This window comes from Myotis myotis, unplaced genomic scaffold (genome assembly GCF_014108235.1).
Source record: "Myotis myotis isolate mMyoMyo1 unplaced genomic scaffold, mMyoMyo1.p scaffold_m19_p_16, whole genome shotgun sequence".
Classification (NCBI taxonomy): domain Eukaryota; kingdom Metazoa; phylum Chordata; class Mammalia; order Chiroptera; family Vespertilionidae; genus Myotis; species Myotis myotis.
This window is the reverse complement of record NW_023416320.1, coordinates 27,106,619-27,125,367: the sequence shown is the minus strand read 5'-3', so window position 1 is coordinate 27,125,367 and position 18,749 is coordinate 27,106,619. Positions and strand designations below refer to the sequence as shown.

The window sequence follows — 18,749 nt, the reverse complement described above, 5'->3', positions numbered from 1 at the left end:
TTCCCTTTCTTGTAATAAGATGTGTAAGTGTTTGCCTTTTTTTCCTGCCCCCACTCTTTCTTTTTTATTGAGATACTGGGGATCCAGTGCATGAATTTGTGCACCTTGAAAGGAACTCTGGGCTGCGAGGCTGCGGTGGGCATAGGGGTAGGTCTTGGCCCATCCTCCATGCCCCCACCTGGCCCCTCCCGCCATGGCCCCTGGGTCCCGTGTCAGCCAACAGCCCCTGCTCCCGCTGCTGCCGTTCCCACGCACAGATGGCGCCGGCCCTGCTTGCACCTGCTGACAGTGTGGAGCAATTGGGGCCAGTGCCAGCAGTGGGTGCAAGCTGGGCCAACGCTGCCAGCTGGTGCCAGGAGTGCTGCTGCCCTGATTGCCCCTCAGGAGCAGGGGGAGGTAGAGAAGCCCTCAGGGGCAGTTGGGGCTGGCAGCTGCTGCTGCACCCGCTGATAGCACTGAGTGATTAGGACTGGTGCTGGGTGCCAGCAGCAGGTGCGAGTGCTGGGCATGACTGCAGCACGCAGGAGCAAAGAATTTTCAGTAACCACCAGAGGCTCGCCCTAATGACAGCGACCGGTGCCCTGCCTTGGTCTGGTGCCCCCACTCAACTGCTCCACCATCCTGCCATGGCCGACACCCGCCATGTTCTGTGTGTGCCCCCTGGTGGTCAGCACACATCATAGCAACCAGTTCGGTTGTTCCGCTGTTTGGTCTATTTGCATATTAGGGTTTTATATATATAGACTAGAGGCCCAGTGCACAAAAATTTGTGCACTTCGGGGGGTCTCTTAGCCCGGCATGTGCCCTCTCGCAGTCTGGGACCCCTCGAGAGATGTCCACCTGCTGGCTTAGGCCCGCTCCCTGGGAGATCAGGGCTAAGCTGGCAGTCAGACATCCCTCTGGTAGCACGGCAGCCCTCGGGGGATGTCCACTTGCCAGCAGGGAGCAGGCCTAAGTTGCAGTAGGACATCCTTAGTGCTGCTGAGGAGGCAGGAGAGGCTCCTGCCACCACCGCTGTGCTGGCAGCCATCAGCCTGGCTTGTGGCTGAGCAGAGCTCCTCCTGTGGGAGCGCACTGACCACCAGGGGGCAGCTCCTGCATTGAGCATCTGCCCCCTGGTGGTCAGTGTGTGTCATAGTGACCAGTCATTCCTAGTCATTCTGCTGTTAGGGTCAATTTGCATATTACCCTTTTATTATATAGGATATGTCACATACCACACAATTCACACACTTGAAGTATAGAAATCAGTAGTTTTTAGTATATTCACAATGTACATAATCATTAACACAATCAATTTTAGAACATTTTCATCACTTCAAAAGAAACCTCATATTCTTTAGCTCTAACCTCTCTATTAACCCATCCACTCAACCCTAAGCAACCACTTATTTACTTTCTGTTTCTATGGATGTGCATATTATGAGTATTTCTTTTGTTTACACTTTATTTTCTGTGAATTACTCCAAATAATAAATTTTTACTTAAAGTGTGGCAAGCCAAAGTGAATGAATGGTAGATGTTGGAGGACTGATGGAGAATAGGTAGAAGGAGTGAATTATCCTTTCAGCATGCCACTTTGAGTTTTCAACAACAAAATGAGCTCAAATGGAAGGAGCTTTTTACAAAGTATTATTGAAGCACTACATGCATTTTTGTTGTGACAAACTTAAAGAGCCTTTTGAAGTGCATGTTTTGTTTTCTAACATTAGTTTTAATTTATATGGCTTTCTTAAATTACTTCCTTTATCTTTGTATGACCCTTTGTGATTTTTCTGAATAACCAGAAACAATGGCATGTGGCACTATAGTTTTATTCTATGCTAATGTGATGAGAAATTTGAAGTTGTTGCTTGTATTTAGTTTTCATTCCCTTAAAGTATCTGCATGGGGATGATTGATAGGAGGGTCATACTTATGCTGCCCTTCAAACTAGCTGATAAAATAGGTACAGATGGAATCTTTATTTTATTCTGCTATTAAAAAACACAGTACTTCATTTTATCTGTGGAGAACTGCGCTATGTCAGGCTCTAACCTATTTTTCAGGTAATTCCAAACTTAGCAAGTATGTGATATAAGTTAATTTTTGCCTTTATCACTCTTGCGTGTAATAGTTTTCAGAAAATGCTTTCTAATCTTGTCTGTTATAATTTTGAAATAAGTATGTAATTTGAATAAGGAAATATTCTGAAATACAAAAAAACCATGCAGTGTATAATTAATTTTTTTTTTTTATTGTTGAGAGTATTACAGAGGTCCCCCTCATTTTTCCTCCCATTGTTCCCTCCACCCGGTTCCCACCCCAGCCCAGGCCTTCATCACTCTATTGTCTGTGTCCTTAGGTAATGCATATATGAATGTAAATTCTTTGGTTTATCTCTTCCCGCCCCTCCCTCCCCACTTTCCTCTGAGATTTGTCAGTCTGTTCCATGCTTCCATGCCTCTGGTTCTATTTTACTCATCAGTTTATTTGGTTCATTAGATTCCTTGTTCGTTTATTTTGATTTTTAGATTCAATTATTGATAGATGTGTATTTATTACCATTTTATTGTTCATATTTTTAAAAAATATATTTTTATTGATTTCAGAGAGGAAGGGAGAGGGAGAGAGAGATAGAAACATCAGTGATGAGAGAGAATCATTGATCAGCTGCCTCCTACACGGGCACACTGGGGATCAGGCCCACAACCTGGGCATGTGCCCTGACCAGGAATCGAACTGTGACCTCCTGGTTCATAAGTTTATGCTCAACCACTAAGCCATGCCAGCTAGGCATATTCATATTTTTTATCTTCTTTTTTTCTTCTTCTTTTTAAATAGATTATAATTAAGAGAAAAACAAAAGCTGAGGGAACAAGTTTGTAAAATTGAGGAAAAATATTGTGAAAGAGAACAAGAGCAAAAATTGCGAGTGATGAGTTAGAATAATAATGTGAATTCTATTTTGGATTTGTATAGACACTTTTCACGATTACATTTCTAGAAAATATCAGAGTCAACATTCACATTTGACCTAATTCCAAAGCTGTGATATATTGCTGTGTTGATCCCATTGGAGTGACTGACAGAATCTTGGCTTGAGGTCGATGTGGTGATACAGATTTGGGTTGTGATGATTCCATTGTTGATGTAACAGCTGTGTTCAGGGATAAATTAGAGAAAGCTTTCTCTTTGCTTACCACAAGAATCTTTTTTTTTTTTTTAACTTATTTTCCTGGACATGTTTATTGACGATTCTCAGAGTATGCTTTTAAATGTTTATGGAGATCTCATTAAAATGCAGATTCTAAGTAAGTCTAGGGTTGGGTCTGTAATTCAGCTTTTTAAAACTGGCTCAAGGTTTCTCTGCCTACCGTTTTCTATCATCACCTGAGCCTGTCATATAGCTAACTCTATAAATAACAGGAAGCACTGACAAAGAACCTGTTATCATTATGAAATAATTCCACACCTTCTTCCAGACTAACTGGGAAATCAGACTCTGTCACCAGCTACTCAGCTCTGTCCTCCTGATGCCAAAATAGACATGGACAGTGAGCAAACTAACGAGTGTGGCTGTGTTCCCATAAAACTTTATTTATAAAAACGGTGGCTGCTGAGTTTGGACTTCAGCTCTAATTTGCTTACCTCTGGTTTAAGGTATTCAGAACAAATATTCTGTTATGCTTTTAAAGACTCCCATATTAATAATATTTTCTTACTGTTTCATAAAGTAATTTCTTAATAAAATGTCAAAGTAAAATGTCATTGAAATAATTTAATCTTTTGAAATCATTTGAGTTGTTTCAGTTGAATTAAACTTAATTTCAGAATAATTTGCAAGTTGGCCTTTTAAAAAGAACATAGTTTGAAATTTAAAAAATATAAATGTGTGGGTGATTGAATGTATTTCTTGCTTTTCCCCAGTGGGTTTTCCTGTGCTTGGGCTGAATGAACTGCCACCAGGGTGTGCTTGTGCTTTGTGTGGGCTAGAGTCAGCAAGTAATAGTTCACATCTCAGTTTCAACATTTGCTGTGTCCTTAGCAGATTACCTAACTTCTCTGGCTCTCATTTCCTCATTTGTGGATTGCTGTGAGGAATATGATTTACACAGAGTTTGGAACATGCATGTGTATAGTAAATGCTCATTCCTTTCTCCTCTCTTACTCTTAAGGAGTAAGACTTACTTACTCCTCTCCATCTGTACCTATTTTATCAGCTAGTATGAAGGACAGCATGAGTATGACCCTCCTGTCAATCATCCCCATGCAGATACTTTAAGGGAATGAAAACTAAATACAAGCAACAACTTCAAATTTCTCATCACATTAGCATAGAATAAGACTATAGTGCCACATGCCATTGTTTCTGGTTATTCGGAAAAATCACAAAGGGTCATACAAAGATAAAGGAAGTAATTTAAGAAAGCCATATAAATTAAAACTGAGAGGAGATGCAGTTTTTGGAAATGCAGATTGCCCACTTAGCCTAGAAGAAGTGTGGAATTACTTTAAAATGAAATGATTCCTGGATTGACAAAAGGTTCTTTATCAGCACTTCCTGTTGTTTATACAGTTTAGCTATTTGACAGGTTGACATGTGATAGAAAAAGGTAGGCAGAGAAACCTTGAGCCACAGTCTTAAGTGATGCTTCAGAAACTTAGTAAGCAAGCTTCATAGATTCATACATATTTTGAAAAAAATGTTTATTTTTGGGAAGATATCCTTGTTATACCTGTGCTCTGTTGTGCTCTATAGAAGAATCAAAAATTGATACCTTTTTGCATTAAATTTATTTCAGAATTTTGACAAAACTTCTGGAAGTATCAGATGATCCACAAGTCTTAGCTGTTGCTGCTCATGATGTTGGGGAATATGTGCGGCATTATCCACGGGGCAAACGGTAACAGACAAGCCATTAATATCTTTTGGGTTTTCAGAAACAGTCAACATAGAATCCTAATGTACTTGTCTAAAATAGGGTAGTTTAGCAGAGGAATTAACGGAGTCAAGATTACCATAATACTGGGAATTATGATAAACCTAATTAAAATGGGTAGTATAAAAATATAAGTACACCTGTATACTACTATAGTGTAGTAGCCAATAGAGATCACAGAAATTTCATATTGAAGATTTTCTTTGGTTTATATGATTTAATTCAATAGCTATTTTATGAGCTATGGTTATTTTTCAATTACTGTTTATACTAACTTTGAACTCAGCAGGTTTAAAGTATAAAAGGAAATATAACACCTGAAAGAAAAGTTATAGGAGATGTATGATAATGGAATTAATGTATGTATTTAAAAGTATTAAAGAAATTTCATGTGGGAGGAGACAGGTAAGGTTTTACAGAGGAGGTGAGGCTGACCTCAATTTAAAATCACTTAGCTTCATTAACAATGAAAAGATAGGATTTTTTTTCTTTTGAAAAATAAGAGATCAAGGTGCCAATAGAAGGGATAAGGCATTAAATTGGACAAAGGGCTGTTTTGTGTTGTTTGGAAAAGTACCTTGGTTTGAATTTTTCCTTTTCCACTTGCTAATTGGTTTCCTAATTTATAAAATTGGGATGATAATCATATTCCTTTCTGAGGAGGGTGATATGAAGATTAAATGAGTTAATCTAAATACAGTGATTAGAACAGTGCTGTTGGTACATAGTAAGTTCTCAATAAGTATTAGCTAGTTTTATTATTATTGATGTTAATATTTTATATTCATTAAAGCTATATATAAGGAAGACATCTTTATCTTGTTTATCATAAAAAATTATCACATAAACCCAGAACATCTTAGAATGTGAGGGAAAATTGGCAGAGCCACCATTGTAGTTGCAGACTTTCACATTCCATAATTACTTCATGACTGCTTTGTCCTTATTGTGTATAAATATTTAAACACTGGAGGCCCAGTGCACGAAATTCATGCATGGGTAGTGTCCCTAAGCCTGGCCAGCCATCAGAGTCAATCTGTGGGGTGACCAGCGGGGTGATTTGGGAGCCCCGCTGGCACCCGCCTTGGCTGGCCTGCGGCCTGTGGGCTGGGGGCAGCTCCTGCATTGAGCGTCTGTCCCCTGGTGGTCAGTGCGTGTCATAGCGACCGGTCGTTCCGCTGTTTGGTCAATTTGCATATTAGGCTTTTATTATATAGGATCATCTAACATCATGTCAATGACTAGATGGAGAGGTATTCCTTCAAGCAGAGAAATTACCTTTTCTCCCAAAGTGTCCATGCAGCCTATTATTTTTTACCTTTACCTTGTTTTTTAAAAATATCTGATTTGTTGTAGCTCAGGCTGCCTTATATTGATGGATTCCAAAAAATTATGACAGTTCACCTGAAGCAGAATTTGCTGTCAGTCTGTTATCTATGCTTTTATTTCTATTTTGTTTGTTAAATTATTTTGTTGATTAGATTCCACATATAAGTGAAATCTTATGGTATTTGTCATTCTCTGACTGGCTTATTTTACTTAGCATAATAATTTCCAGGTTTATCCGTGTTGTCGCAAAAGCTATAAGATTTTCTTCTATTATTAAGGCCAAGTAGTAGTATTCCACTATGTAAATGCACCACAGCTTTTTATTTACTGATGGACACTTGGACTGTTTCCAGATCTTGGTTATCCTTTATAATAAAAGGCTAATATGCAAATTGACCGAACGGCTGAACGACTGGCTGCTATGATGTGCTGGGGGCAGATGCAGGAGCTTCCCCCTGGTGGTCAGTGCACTCCCACAGGGAGAGTGCTGCTCAGCCAGAAGCCCTGAGCCAGGCTCACAGCTGGCAAGCGCAGTGGCGGTGGCGGGAGCCTCTTCCACCTCCATGGCAGTGCTACAGATGTCCAACTGACGGCTTAGACCCACTCCCCGCCATCAGTCAGACATCCCCTGAGGGCTCCTGGACTGCAAGAGGGCACAGGCCGGGCTGAGGGTGCCCCCCCCCCCCAAGTGCACAAATTTCGTGCACCAGGCCTCCGGTTATAAATAATGCTCAGTGAACATAGGGGTGCATATATTCTTTCTGATTGGTGTTTCAGTTTTCTTAGGATATATTTCCAGAAGTGAGATTGCTGGGTTAAAATGTACTTCCATTTTTAATTTTTTGAGGAAACTCCATATTGTTTTCCACAGTGGCTGCACAGTCTGCATTCCCAGTAGTTCACGAGGGTTCTCTTTTCTGCACATCCTTGCCAGCACTTTCGTTTGTTGATTTATTGATGATAACCATTCTGACAGGTGTGAGGTGATATCTCATTGTATTTAATATTTGCATTTCATTGATAATTAGTGACATTGAGCATTTTTTCATATGTCGTCTTTAGAGAAGTCTATTCAGGTCCTTTGCCCATTTTTTAATTGGATCTTTTTTTTTTTCTTTTGGTGTTGACTTGCATAAGTTCTTTATAAATTTTGAATATTAACCCCTTATCTGATGTATCATTGGCAGATATGTTCTCCCATCAGTGGGTTTATTTTCATTTTGTTGATGGTTTCCTTTATTGTGCAAAACTTTTTAGGTGTAGTCTCAATTGTTTATTTTTTCTTTTGCTTCCCTTGCCCAAGGCACTGTATAAGAAAAAATATTGCTATGAGAAATGGCCAAGATTTTGCTACCTACCTGATATTAAACTATATTTTATATCATATTATAGAACCATATTAATAGGGAAAAAGACATTTACAACAAAAAAAATTAGTGCTGTGCTTTTTAGAATATCTGAAGAATTTACTCTAAAATTACGTTTCTCTGTTTCACCAGCTGGTACATTCTTTAAATGTTATTACCAGTGTTGAGCTTGTTAATAGTGTATTATAATATTACAAGTCTTTAAAGCTTAACATGTTATTGACTTGATTTGTTTTGAAATATGTTTAGCAAGGTTTTTTCTATTAGGCAGTGGCTATTAAAGTACTAGAATGCAGCTCTAAATTAAATTACCTAAATATCTGGCCTTTTTAATGATATCTTGTCTTAATCTGCCAACTGGAAAGATTCTTTTTCATCACTTTTTCAAGCATTTATGATTTTGGACATCTGTATAATCTGAAAGTAATTGGTGGTTCATTTGAATCTTAAATTTAGAAGGGGGGAATGTCTTTATTTTTATAGCAATGTGTTTCAGTGGAGTGGAGATTGTTTATTCCTCTTTGACACCCACTGGAATCTTGGGTGGAGGACAGTAATATGTATAGTTTAAAAATGAATGTGTAGTAAATAAATATAGTAATAAATTATTAAAAGCAAATTTTTAAAATTTTCTTGGCTGGTGTTAATATGACCAGATACAAGGGGCAAGGGTTTAAAATGTCAAAAACCATGACTTTCTAGAGGGATAGGCAGTACATTTGTTGTGAAGATTTCATGCGAGAAAATATAGGAAGCATTTAGCATTTGCCCAACAAGTAAAAAAATTGCTGTCATCGTCATCATCAATGGTGTGTGATCTCTGTGTTTTTTAGTTTCACTAAAATGGTACCTTTCTGAGATTATACTGATTCATATACAGTTGATCCTCATTATTTATGAATTCTAGATTTGTGAATTTGCCTACTTTTTTAAAATTTCTTTTCTAACCCCCAAATCAATACTTCATGCTTTCACAATTGTTGGTGGACGTGTACAGAGCAAAATTTGAGTCACCTGATTCACACATTCCCAGCTGAAGGCAAACAAGGCGATACTCTGCCTTCTTGTTTTAGCTTTGTACTGTAAACAAGTATTCCTTATGTGGTCTGTTTAGTGTCATGGTTTTTGTATTTTTGTGCACTTTGTTGGTGATTTCACTGTTTCACTAACTCTGAGCCAAGGGCTGAAGTGCTGTGTAGAGTCCTCAGCAGAAGAAGGCTGTGATATGCCTTACAGAGAAAATATGTGTATTAGATAAGCTTCCTTCAGGCATGAGTTATGGTGCTGTTGGCTATGAGTTCAGTGCTAATGAATTAATAATATATAAAGTAAGTTGTCTTTACACAGACACACATAAAACAAGGTTATGTATTGATAGGTTAATGGCAGTGTTGTGACCAGAGGCTTGGAGGAACCTAACCTTGGATTTCCCCTAGGATTTTAGTATTAACTAAATCATTGTTAGTGATGACTGTATAGAATATAACTACTGTGGATAATGAGAATCAACTGTATCTCCATGTGTTGGAGGTGTCCAGAAGGGGCCCAATAAATAATGCCCCTCCTGCCTGCCTGCCTAAATTCTAAATTATTTGAGAAACATGTCAAAGGAGATAACAAATGGAGGCCAAAGTAGAAATCTTACTGATAAAGCCAATATTGAAAAACGTGGTATATGTACAATACACAGATGGCCTTCCTAATACTGAACTCAGAATTGGACTAACCCATTAATCCCAGGGAACACTGGACTGACATGGAAGAGCAAGGAGGGGGTGTATCTGTGCTGTGGATTCCTTTTTCCAAACTCCCCAATTACAGAGGTCCACCCTGGAGGAGTAAGCAAGGGCAGGGGGAGACAGGGATGTTAAGCTAAAGAGGAAAGGTAAGAAGCCAGTCCTGCCAACCCCTCAAAGTAGCTCATACACATGAACACGGTCAGTTGAATAAGCAGTTTGTGGTGAAATAAGAATGACTTTATGGCCCTGGCTAGTGTGGCTCAGTTGGTTCATTGTCCTATGCACCGAAAGCTCGATTCCCGGTCAGGGCACATACCCAGGTCATGGGTTTGATCCCTAGTCAGGCATGTACGGGGAAGCAACTGATAGATGTTTCTCTCTCTCTCCCTTTCTCTACCTCTCTCTCTAAAAATCAATAAAAACATATCCTCGGGTGAGGATTAAAAAAATTTAGAGTGACTTAATGACTTTGTGTTTATTCCTCATAGTCCCTTTAAAATTTATCCAGTGACGATAATCTTTCCATGCCTCTAGTTGAAAACTACATGAAGAGGAGTGGGACAGCTTCAGGAACAGAAGACAGTGTTTTCCAAAACTCTGTGGCTGGAGGACCCGAAAGGGGGCCAGTGGAGTCAGTGCACAGAGTCCAGGGTGTAGGCCCGGGCTCTATGAAGCGAGAGAAGGTCCCAAGTCAGACTGTGAAGGGCCTTGTCAGCCAGCGTTTTATGCAGAACAAGTGATAATGCAGATTTTTGGAAGGTCACTTGGACTGGGTTGAAGGGGAGCAGCCCCTGTATCCTCCTCCTCCTCCTCCTCATGGCAGTAGACATGGGCTTTATGTCCTTAGTCTTCACAGCAGCGCCATAAAGGAGGCATTCTTGTTATTCTCATGTGGCAAGAAGGCATTTACATGGTTAAATGGCTCCCCTAATGTAACATATCTGATAGAGAGCAGAGCTGATATACGTATTAAAGTAATGTTTTAAAGCACAGTACCTGGCACATAACAAGCACTCAATTAATGTTTGGTAATAATTATACTGTACTTTCCCCCCCTCAATTCAGTACATTAAAAAAGGATGATTTAAAAAATAAGGTATAAAAAGATATAAACATAAAAGCCTCTCTCTCATCTTTGATCCCCATCCATCCGTCTGTGAGGTTGTCTTAAACTACCAAAGCCCTATTACTGTCACTTGTCACTGGCTATGTAATAGTTATATCTCCCACTGGGCACTACAGACTGGAGACTCCACACTGCTGTGCTGGAGTTAAGAGACACTACAGCTCTATCCACAGCCACGTCCTTGCAGAGGAACAGAGAATCTCTTTCCATTCATGAAAGAAATAACCATAATCACTTCACTTTTACATCTGTGGTAACTGGAGTTTTTAGGGTGTCAGGTGCAGTGATAGAAAGCAATGCTGGTTGTCAGTCATCACGGTGCTCTTGACAAGAGGAATTTTCCTCCTCTGGTTCACTGCCCAGGAGGTCATGTGGTAGATCCCATTGTTACAAGAAAGAGCAGATATCTTAAAAATCAGTAGTCCTTTTCAGGAAATTAACATGGCTTCTACTGGGTGCTTTTAACTCTGTGTTCCCTGGAATATGTACTTGAGCCCATATCTGTCTCACAGCACAGCCACTGGTGACCTTAATATTGATTGATATTATTATGGATATTAGATTATATTCAATATATTGATTTTAAGCAGGCCAGAAATACTAAAAATAAAGAAGTTGATACTCAACTACCTAGAAAACTATAACCGGGAATATTATGTGAGATATTCAGGTAGGTGAAACTTGCCTGGATTGGGAAAGGAGAATAGCAATTAGATTTATTCTTAGAAATTCAAAAGAAATATTTGAATGCCTTAAAACTATGATTTGGAGAAAATGATTGAAAAAAGGCATGTGTTGGTTTACTTATGTGTATTGTAACTTTCCTAGGGATTTGGGCTTTCTGCTGACTAACAGCATGAGTTTGAAAGTAATTGCAGTATCTCTTCACAAAGTGGCTTCTATTCCGCAGGGTCATTGAGCAGCTTGGTGGGAAGCAGCTGGTGATGAACCACATGCACCACGAAGACCAGCAGGTTCGCTACAACGCTCTCCTGGCTGTGCAGAAACTCATGGTGCACAACTGGTATGTGCCGGTTCTCCTCCTACTCACACACTGGTCTGCGAGGTCTCACTTGTCCAGAAGTTCTTATGTAATTGTTCTGATGAATGATAGTTTTTAAAATCAGTGATATTTATATTTAAATTTTTAAAATTTTTTTTCCCTTTTTATTGAATTTATTGGGATGACACTGGTTAACAATATTATACAGGTGTCAGGTGCACAGTTCCACAACACATCATCTGTACACTGCATTGTGTGTTTATTATTTTAAATATCTTGAAATATATTTTAGCAGTTCAGAGCAATGACATAATTTTTTAAAAACTGTATTAATTTTCCGAAGAAATGTATATGTATTCAAAGTGCTGGTATCAAACACATCTCCAGAAGTAATAAAAGGCCCCCTGTGACATGAGTGAACCAACCTTTATAGAATTAATGAAATCCAGTTGAACTATTCTGATCAGAGACTACAATTTTGCCAGGTTTAATTACTCAGCATAGGGTTCACCTGACTGGATTTTACTAGTTCACACAAAAACACAAAGTGATTAAGATTTAACTCTCACATTTCCTTTTTATTCATTATAGCTGTTTGCTTTTGAAATAACTGAAGTCATGTTTTTCTGTCATTAAAAAAAAAATTGAAAGTATTGACCTTTGTGTGTCCACTTAAAACAAGATAAATGAAAAAGTGACTGCTTAGATAAAAATGGTGAGCCATTTATGTACATGATGGAACAAACCAGGATCCTTTGTCATGGCTATTTTTAGCCGGAAGTTGGATGTTCAGTGCTTTCAGCAGCATAACATCTTCTGAACAGTTCAAATGCCTCTCTGTTCCCACTCTGTGGAAGCATGCTCTGGCCTTGGACTATTTTTGTTAATGCACAATGAGCAAATGTACATTCCCTATAACTGACAATAATATTACCAGAAAGAATTAATGGTGCATTAGGATGTACAGTGGGGCCTTGACTTACGACTTTAATTCGTTCGGTGACGGAGCTCGTAACTCAAATTACTCGTATGTCAAATCTTAAAGTGAATGAGTGAGACACGTGATGCTGGGCTGATGTTGTGGCATTCACTGTGACGTTTGCTGCGCCAACTAGCGGTGGGGTATCTAAAGCTGGCTCGTAACCCGAATTTTAGCTCGCAATCAAAGCAAAAAATCGGCCGAGAGACGGCTTGTATCTCGAAAAACTTGTTAGTCGGGACACTCGTAAGTCAAGGCCCCACTGTACTAGTATACATTTGAAAGATGAAGCAAATACAGTATAGGAGAATATCCAGGTGCTGTTGTGGCATTATACATAACTATTATCATCTTACCACTTAAGCATTTTCTCATAAATACTGACATTTATGTATTTTCTCAGTGACTATGTTTTGAGCACTTACTCTGTACTCTATTAAGTGTTGGGCTGTAGCTATGATGGAAGTGGGCACAACTTTATGTAGGATGATTAGAGCTGGCCTCTCTGAGTAGACCAGCACAGCTAAGTTGAGATAAGAATGAAAGGAACCAGTCATAGAGCTCAAGTATTGGGGGTAATTATTTCACATAGAGGGAATGAGAGGGTAAAAGACCAGGAGCAGGAATGAGCTTGGCTTCTTTAAAAGAAATGTCTGGAAACATATTGTTATGTGACAACTGGGGGTGATGGTGCTACAGGCACCTAGTGGGTAGAGGCGAGGGATGCTGCTAAACATCCTACAATGCAGGTAGTTCCCACAATGAACAACTGTCTTGCCCAGTGTACCGGTGGTGCCAAGGTTGAGAAACACTAACTTGAAGAATGGAATGAGGCCAGCGTGAAAAAAGTGGGCAAGGAGAGTTTGGCAGACATCCAATTGCATAGGCTGCATTTGACTCTTATAAGATGAGATGAAAGCCATTGAGAAATTTTTTAAAACAGGGAAATGACAAGGATTGATTTGTGTTTTAAAAAGATTGTTTAGGCTACTCTGTGGAGAATGGATTGCACAGGGGTAAGTGTAAAAGGAAGAAGACTGTTTCTGTAAGTTCTCATTGTGGTCTAGACTAGAGATGGTTGGTAGCTTGGACCACAGCTATAAAAGTAAGGAGGTAGATGGATTTAGGATAGATTTCAGAGCTAGCGCTGGCAACATTTGGTGGGCTGAAAACATTTTTACTTTGTTCATAACCTCAATGCAAAAAGAATGGGATCAGCAGAAGGCACTCAAAGTAGTTTTTATCTGTTCAGCAGGAGGAAAATCCTTGCAAGTCTGTCAGTAAAATATGGAATAACCCACTGGGTTTCCCCACTTTTTTTCGCTTCAACCCAAGCCACATTTTCCTTTTTTATTTTTTCCATCACCATTTATCCCTTCTATGTCCTCTTCCACCTCCACACCCCTCACCCTGCAATCCCCACACTGTTGTCCATGTCCATGAGTTCTCTCTCTTTTTTTCTTTTTTGCTCAATCCCTCCACTCTGCCTTCGAGTCCCTCCTGCCCTCCCCCCGCAGCGTATGCCTGCTCTCTATCTATGAGTCTGTCTCTATTTCCTTGGTAGTTTAGTTTGCTCATTAAATTTCACAAATGAGTGAGATCATGTGGTCCTTGTCTTTCTCTGACTGGCTTATTTCACTTAGCATAATGTTCTCCAGTTGGTTGAGTGTTGTTCCTTGCACCAAAGCACATTTTTCAACATAAATGAATTATTTAGTAATTTTATCTCTCTTGGTTTATGTCTCCAGCATGAAATTAGTTTAAAGAATGTTGGCATTCAAGGCTGTTGCAGCCAATGAGCTTATGTTTGCCAGGTGTTTTTCTAAAGTTTCTGTGAAAAACACTTTTATTTGTTGAAATTAGGGTTGCTGAAGTATAATTCTTGTTTTAATTTCTCTTGGAGCATTTATTGTTGGGTTTAGCTTTTTAAAAAATGTGTATTTCTTATATGAAAGAAAAGATAGGTATGAAATAGGATGTTGACCTTTTCCCTTTGCTAGTAGAGAAACATTTTTGAGAATTTTTTTTTATATGATCATATATTGAAGGTGAAACATTTAAAATTTGATTATTTCCCCCCCTGAATTTAGGAACTTGATTTAGTCTCATAGTATATTTTTTGATGTACGTGTACAAAAGGAAAAGTAAACATCTTTATAGCCAGAAACTGGTTTATTCACTGTTTATCATTGACTAGCTAATAAGAGAATATCCTTACCTGCTAATTATGTGCCAAGCTATCTTAACTTAATGTTTTAGTTATAATAGACCCCCTTTAATCAACAGGCTTGGTGTCAGTGTTTTCTTATACTTTCTTTAGAAAGGAATTTTCACATAAAGAAAGATTCGCATTCACATGTGACCTGTAGATTTTGTTGTGACATGTATAATTTTTTGGCTCTTTGTGCCAGAGAATGAAAATTGCTCAAGTAACAGCAATTTATTTAACCTTCAGTCAATAAGAGACCAAATAGAATGCCATTTGGAAGGTAAATCTTCTGCAATGTGATCTACAAATGTGAAAAGATTTTGAATAAAAATCTTTATGCAGGTAACCAAGTTGTCCTTATTGAATCATGCTGGTAAAGACTGCCTTTTACTTACCTAACATAGAGGCTTTAATTACCTAAAATATGGTTCTAAGATGTTTCACACCAAATAAAAACATGAAAACACAGTTGACTTTGTGTCTTCTTAACATTTGTTTGTTTGGACTTAAATTAAAATTAATTTTTATGAGTGACAATATTTTAGTTGAAAATTGTTAAAATATAATCATGGACAAAAGCAAAATAAAAGTCTGCCTGAATGACAACAGCAGCAGCTTTCCATGGCAGTTTTGCTCGTTATCTGTAGTCATTAGTTTGCTCCTAAGCTGTGCTGAAAAGATTTCTAGCACATTCTTTTGATTTTCTTTTACTTTTCTATCATAAATGATTTTTAGATATCTGATCTATTATTTCTAAAGTATCTGTTTATTAGAATACATTATAATTTTAGATATAAAGTAAACATTTATTTTTTACTACAGGGAATATTTTTGTTTTAAGTATAAGTTTAGAATTACATTTTAAGTATAAATTGGATAATTTTAAAATAGAACTAGTCTGTCTTTGAATGTTGATTTTGATTATTTTTTAAGGAGTTAAATATGTTTCTTGATAATATAGAGATAGATTTATTTCTGGTTTACATAACGTGGAATGTAATTATATATGATGTGGACATATTTTTTTACGAGTTTATGATTAATTTCAAAATTATTTCCATAAATTACAAGTCTTCATAGAGTAGCCAGTTTCTCCCCTTCTCCTTGACATCTGCATTTGCATGGAATAATGGATTACAAATAACCCTAACTGATTTGGTTGGGGAATAATGGGGATGAGCAGAATAGAGTTGCTAGGGGACAACTGGCACACACTGGCGCCTCTTCAGTCCAGGAGGCCTGGAGCAGGTCGTTCCTCCTCACAGCCCTCCTAAACGACATGCCAGTCTCTGATCCTCCCGTACTCGCTGTGCATCCCTGGCATGCCCCTTGTTCTTTCGCAGTGCTGGATTTTTATAGTCATAAGTTGGGCAGAATATATATACAATGACAACTTATTCTAGAGAACTTTTATATATGCCCTCAGTTTAGCCTTTCTAATTTAACATCATAAAATGTCACCATTTTTCTCCTACAGAATGATTTTATATGTAATCAGCTTGTAATTCAGAAGCAGCAATATGTGCATATGGACAGCTCAAGACTTCAGGAAAGAAACACTGAATTTTGTAGGTAGAGGATCTCATGTAGAACTTGCTATTTGTTTCTGGGTTCTTTTTCACCCTTATTTCAAGCAGAATAATAAGTGCTAAGAGTATTACCCTCTTTAGATATTTTATCTGTAGGTAAATAATGTAACAGAAGAACTCACCAAGCCAAGGGTATGCGTGATACTGCTTTGCTCTCTGAGGTTATATCTGCTTAGGATATTTGAGTTACTCTGTTAGTACACAGTCATAAATACAGTGATTAAAATAGTTACTTATGAACTGAATTGAAGAAAAAAAACGCTAATGTAAGTTTTAACCTTTTAGTGCTAAAATACTCCATATGATTTTAAATAAACATATAAATCACTTCTAGATTTAACATTTTCCAGAATTAATTTGGAAAATTGAATTCTCTCTTTGAGTACCTGGAATTTCCCACTTTATTCTTATGACATTTTTAGTGATGGAACCTTTGAAAATGTCTTTAAGGGCATATTTTTTAATTATTATTATTATTTTTAAGATATATTTTTATTGATTTTAGAGAGGAAGGGAAAGGTAGAGAGATATAAAAACATTAATGGGGACCGAGCCTACAACCCGGGCACGTGCTCTTGACCGGAATCAAACCCAGGACTCTTCAGTCTGCAGGCCGACACTCTGTCCACGAAGCCAAACCAGCTATGGTGAAAGTACTTCCTTTTTTTTTTTTAAATCCTCACCTGAGGATATTTTTCCATTGATTTTTAGAGAGAGTGGAAGAGAGGGAAACATCAATGTGAGAGAAACACATCAATTGGTTGCCTCCTGCACAAGCCCCAACCAGGGGAGGAGCCTGCAACCAAGGTACATGCCCTTGACCAAAATCAAACCTTGGACCCTTTGGTCTGCAGTCCGATGCTCTATCCACTGAGCCAAACCGGCTAGGACTTGATTATTTAATAAAAAAAAAAATACAATATAATAAATTAAAAAGCTATTAAACAGTTACAAAAAACCTACCACTACCAACGAAAAAAAGCCACACACAAATATAACATGATTTAAAAAAATATATTAAAACCAATTCCAAGTTAAAAGGAATTCTTAAAGCTGTTGTCTCACTATTAGTCAAGCATCTCCAGGTCTCCCAGTCTAAAGTTGCTTCTGCTTTGCTAGTTAGAGATGTTTTGAGGTTGTACTACTTATTTTTCTGGACACTGTGTATCACTTGGTTACAATTGATTTGGAAATGCCAGCATAACATAAACCTTAGATAAGCGGTTCTCAACCTGTGGGTCGCGACTTCTTTGGCGGTCGAATCACCCTTTCACAGGGGTCACCTAAGACCATTGGAAAACACATATATAATTACATATTGTTTTTGTGATTAATCACTATGCTTTGATTATGTTCAATTTGTAACAATGAAATTGGGGGTCACCACAACATGAACTGTATTAAAGGGTCACGGCATTAGGAAGGTTGAGAACCACTGCTTTAGATTATGGTAGAGTACCAGCCTAAATAAACATTGGAGGAGGTGGATAATGAGCATTTCTATAGTAAAGAAAATAAAACCACTGATGGATAATAGAATCTTTGATAAATAAAATACCAAATTCAGGTTTCAGACATTGGTGCATGTGACTAAGGTATAAGTATCTGTGGATCAAGTTCATGTTGTGGTTTTGTTTGATTAGGATCAGCTTCTTAGATGTACAGATACCTGAATTGGGTTTTGCATAGTTGAAAATAGTTAAAATATAATCATGAATAAAAGTCTTTCTGAATGGCAACAGCAGCAGCAGCTTTCCATGGCCATTTTACTCCTTACCGCTAGCCATTGTTTTGCTTCTAAGCAAATTTGGTATTTCTCTACCATGCTGTTCCCTGAGGCATACTTGGGGGCCTAATGGGTGTACAGTTGCTGGTAGTCCTCCCCCATGTACGGTCAAAGTTCTTTATAAGATCCTTGTCGGGCTTAGCTTTGGTATTCAGCTGGCATTGCTGTGCAGCTAGCCCATCTTCTGTCTCGTCTCTGTTTTCATTGTCAGTGTTTATTGCTTACTGTCCCGGTTATTCTTTTTCTTCTTCACCCTAAGTTCTTGCCATTTCTGTCTGATTTCAGCTACCACGTCTGAAGTTGGCTGAATTATTTAATTTTAAAAAAATCCCTTTTGTTCCTACCACACCCTGGCTTTTGTGCAGAAAAGCAGGCTATATGTAGCTCTTGCCCAGCAATCAGACACTCCTTTCCTGCACTGGGAGCTAATGGATTGGCCCCAGTAGGTTGATTGCCTGGCTGTCCCTTCTTTTTGCTTCATTTAATCATGGCCTACTGCTCCTGGATCTTTGTCGATGGAAAGAGGTACCTTTCCACCTCCATTTCCTGACTTTAGAGTGATGATTCTGTTGCCACTGACAAGGAAAGTGACATTTCATCGATGTTAAGAAAATGACTTCTAAGGAAAACTTTGCCTGACTCCTAAGACTTAAGCATCTTCCTCATTTGTTTTTTAAGGAGTAGACAGAATATGATTTAT

At 38.3% G+C, this 18,749-nt stretch overlaps 1 protein-coding gene across 8 annotated transcripts in view; it reads left to right on the top strand.

Annotated features, from left to right (window-relative positions):
• ATP6V1H (ATPase H+ transporting V1 subunit H) overlaps positions 1-18,749 on the top strand; it is a 79,187-nt gene that overhangs the window by 47,644 nt on the left and 12,794 nt on the right. For 5 of the 8 annotated variants that reach the window (XM_036338217.1, XM_036338215.1, XM_036338213.1 and 2 more), the window contains 2 exons: positions 4,785-4,886; positions 11,394-11,507. In XM_036338217.1, the coding sequence (XP_036194110.1) occupies positions 4,785-4,886; positions 11,394-11,507 (216 nt within the window). Of the gene's footprint in view, positions 1-4,784; positions 4,887-11,393; positions 11,508-16,151; positions 16,243-18,749 lie in introns of all 8 variants that reach the window. The other 3 variants (XM_036338218.1, XM_036338214.1, XR_004972477.1) reach the window with 2 other exon arrangements.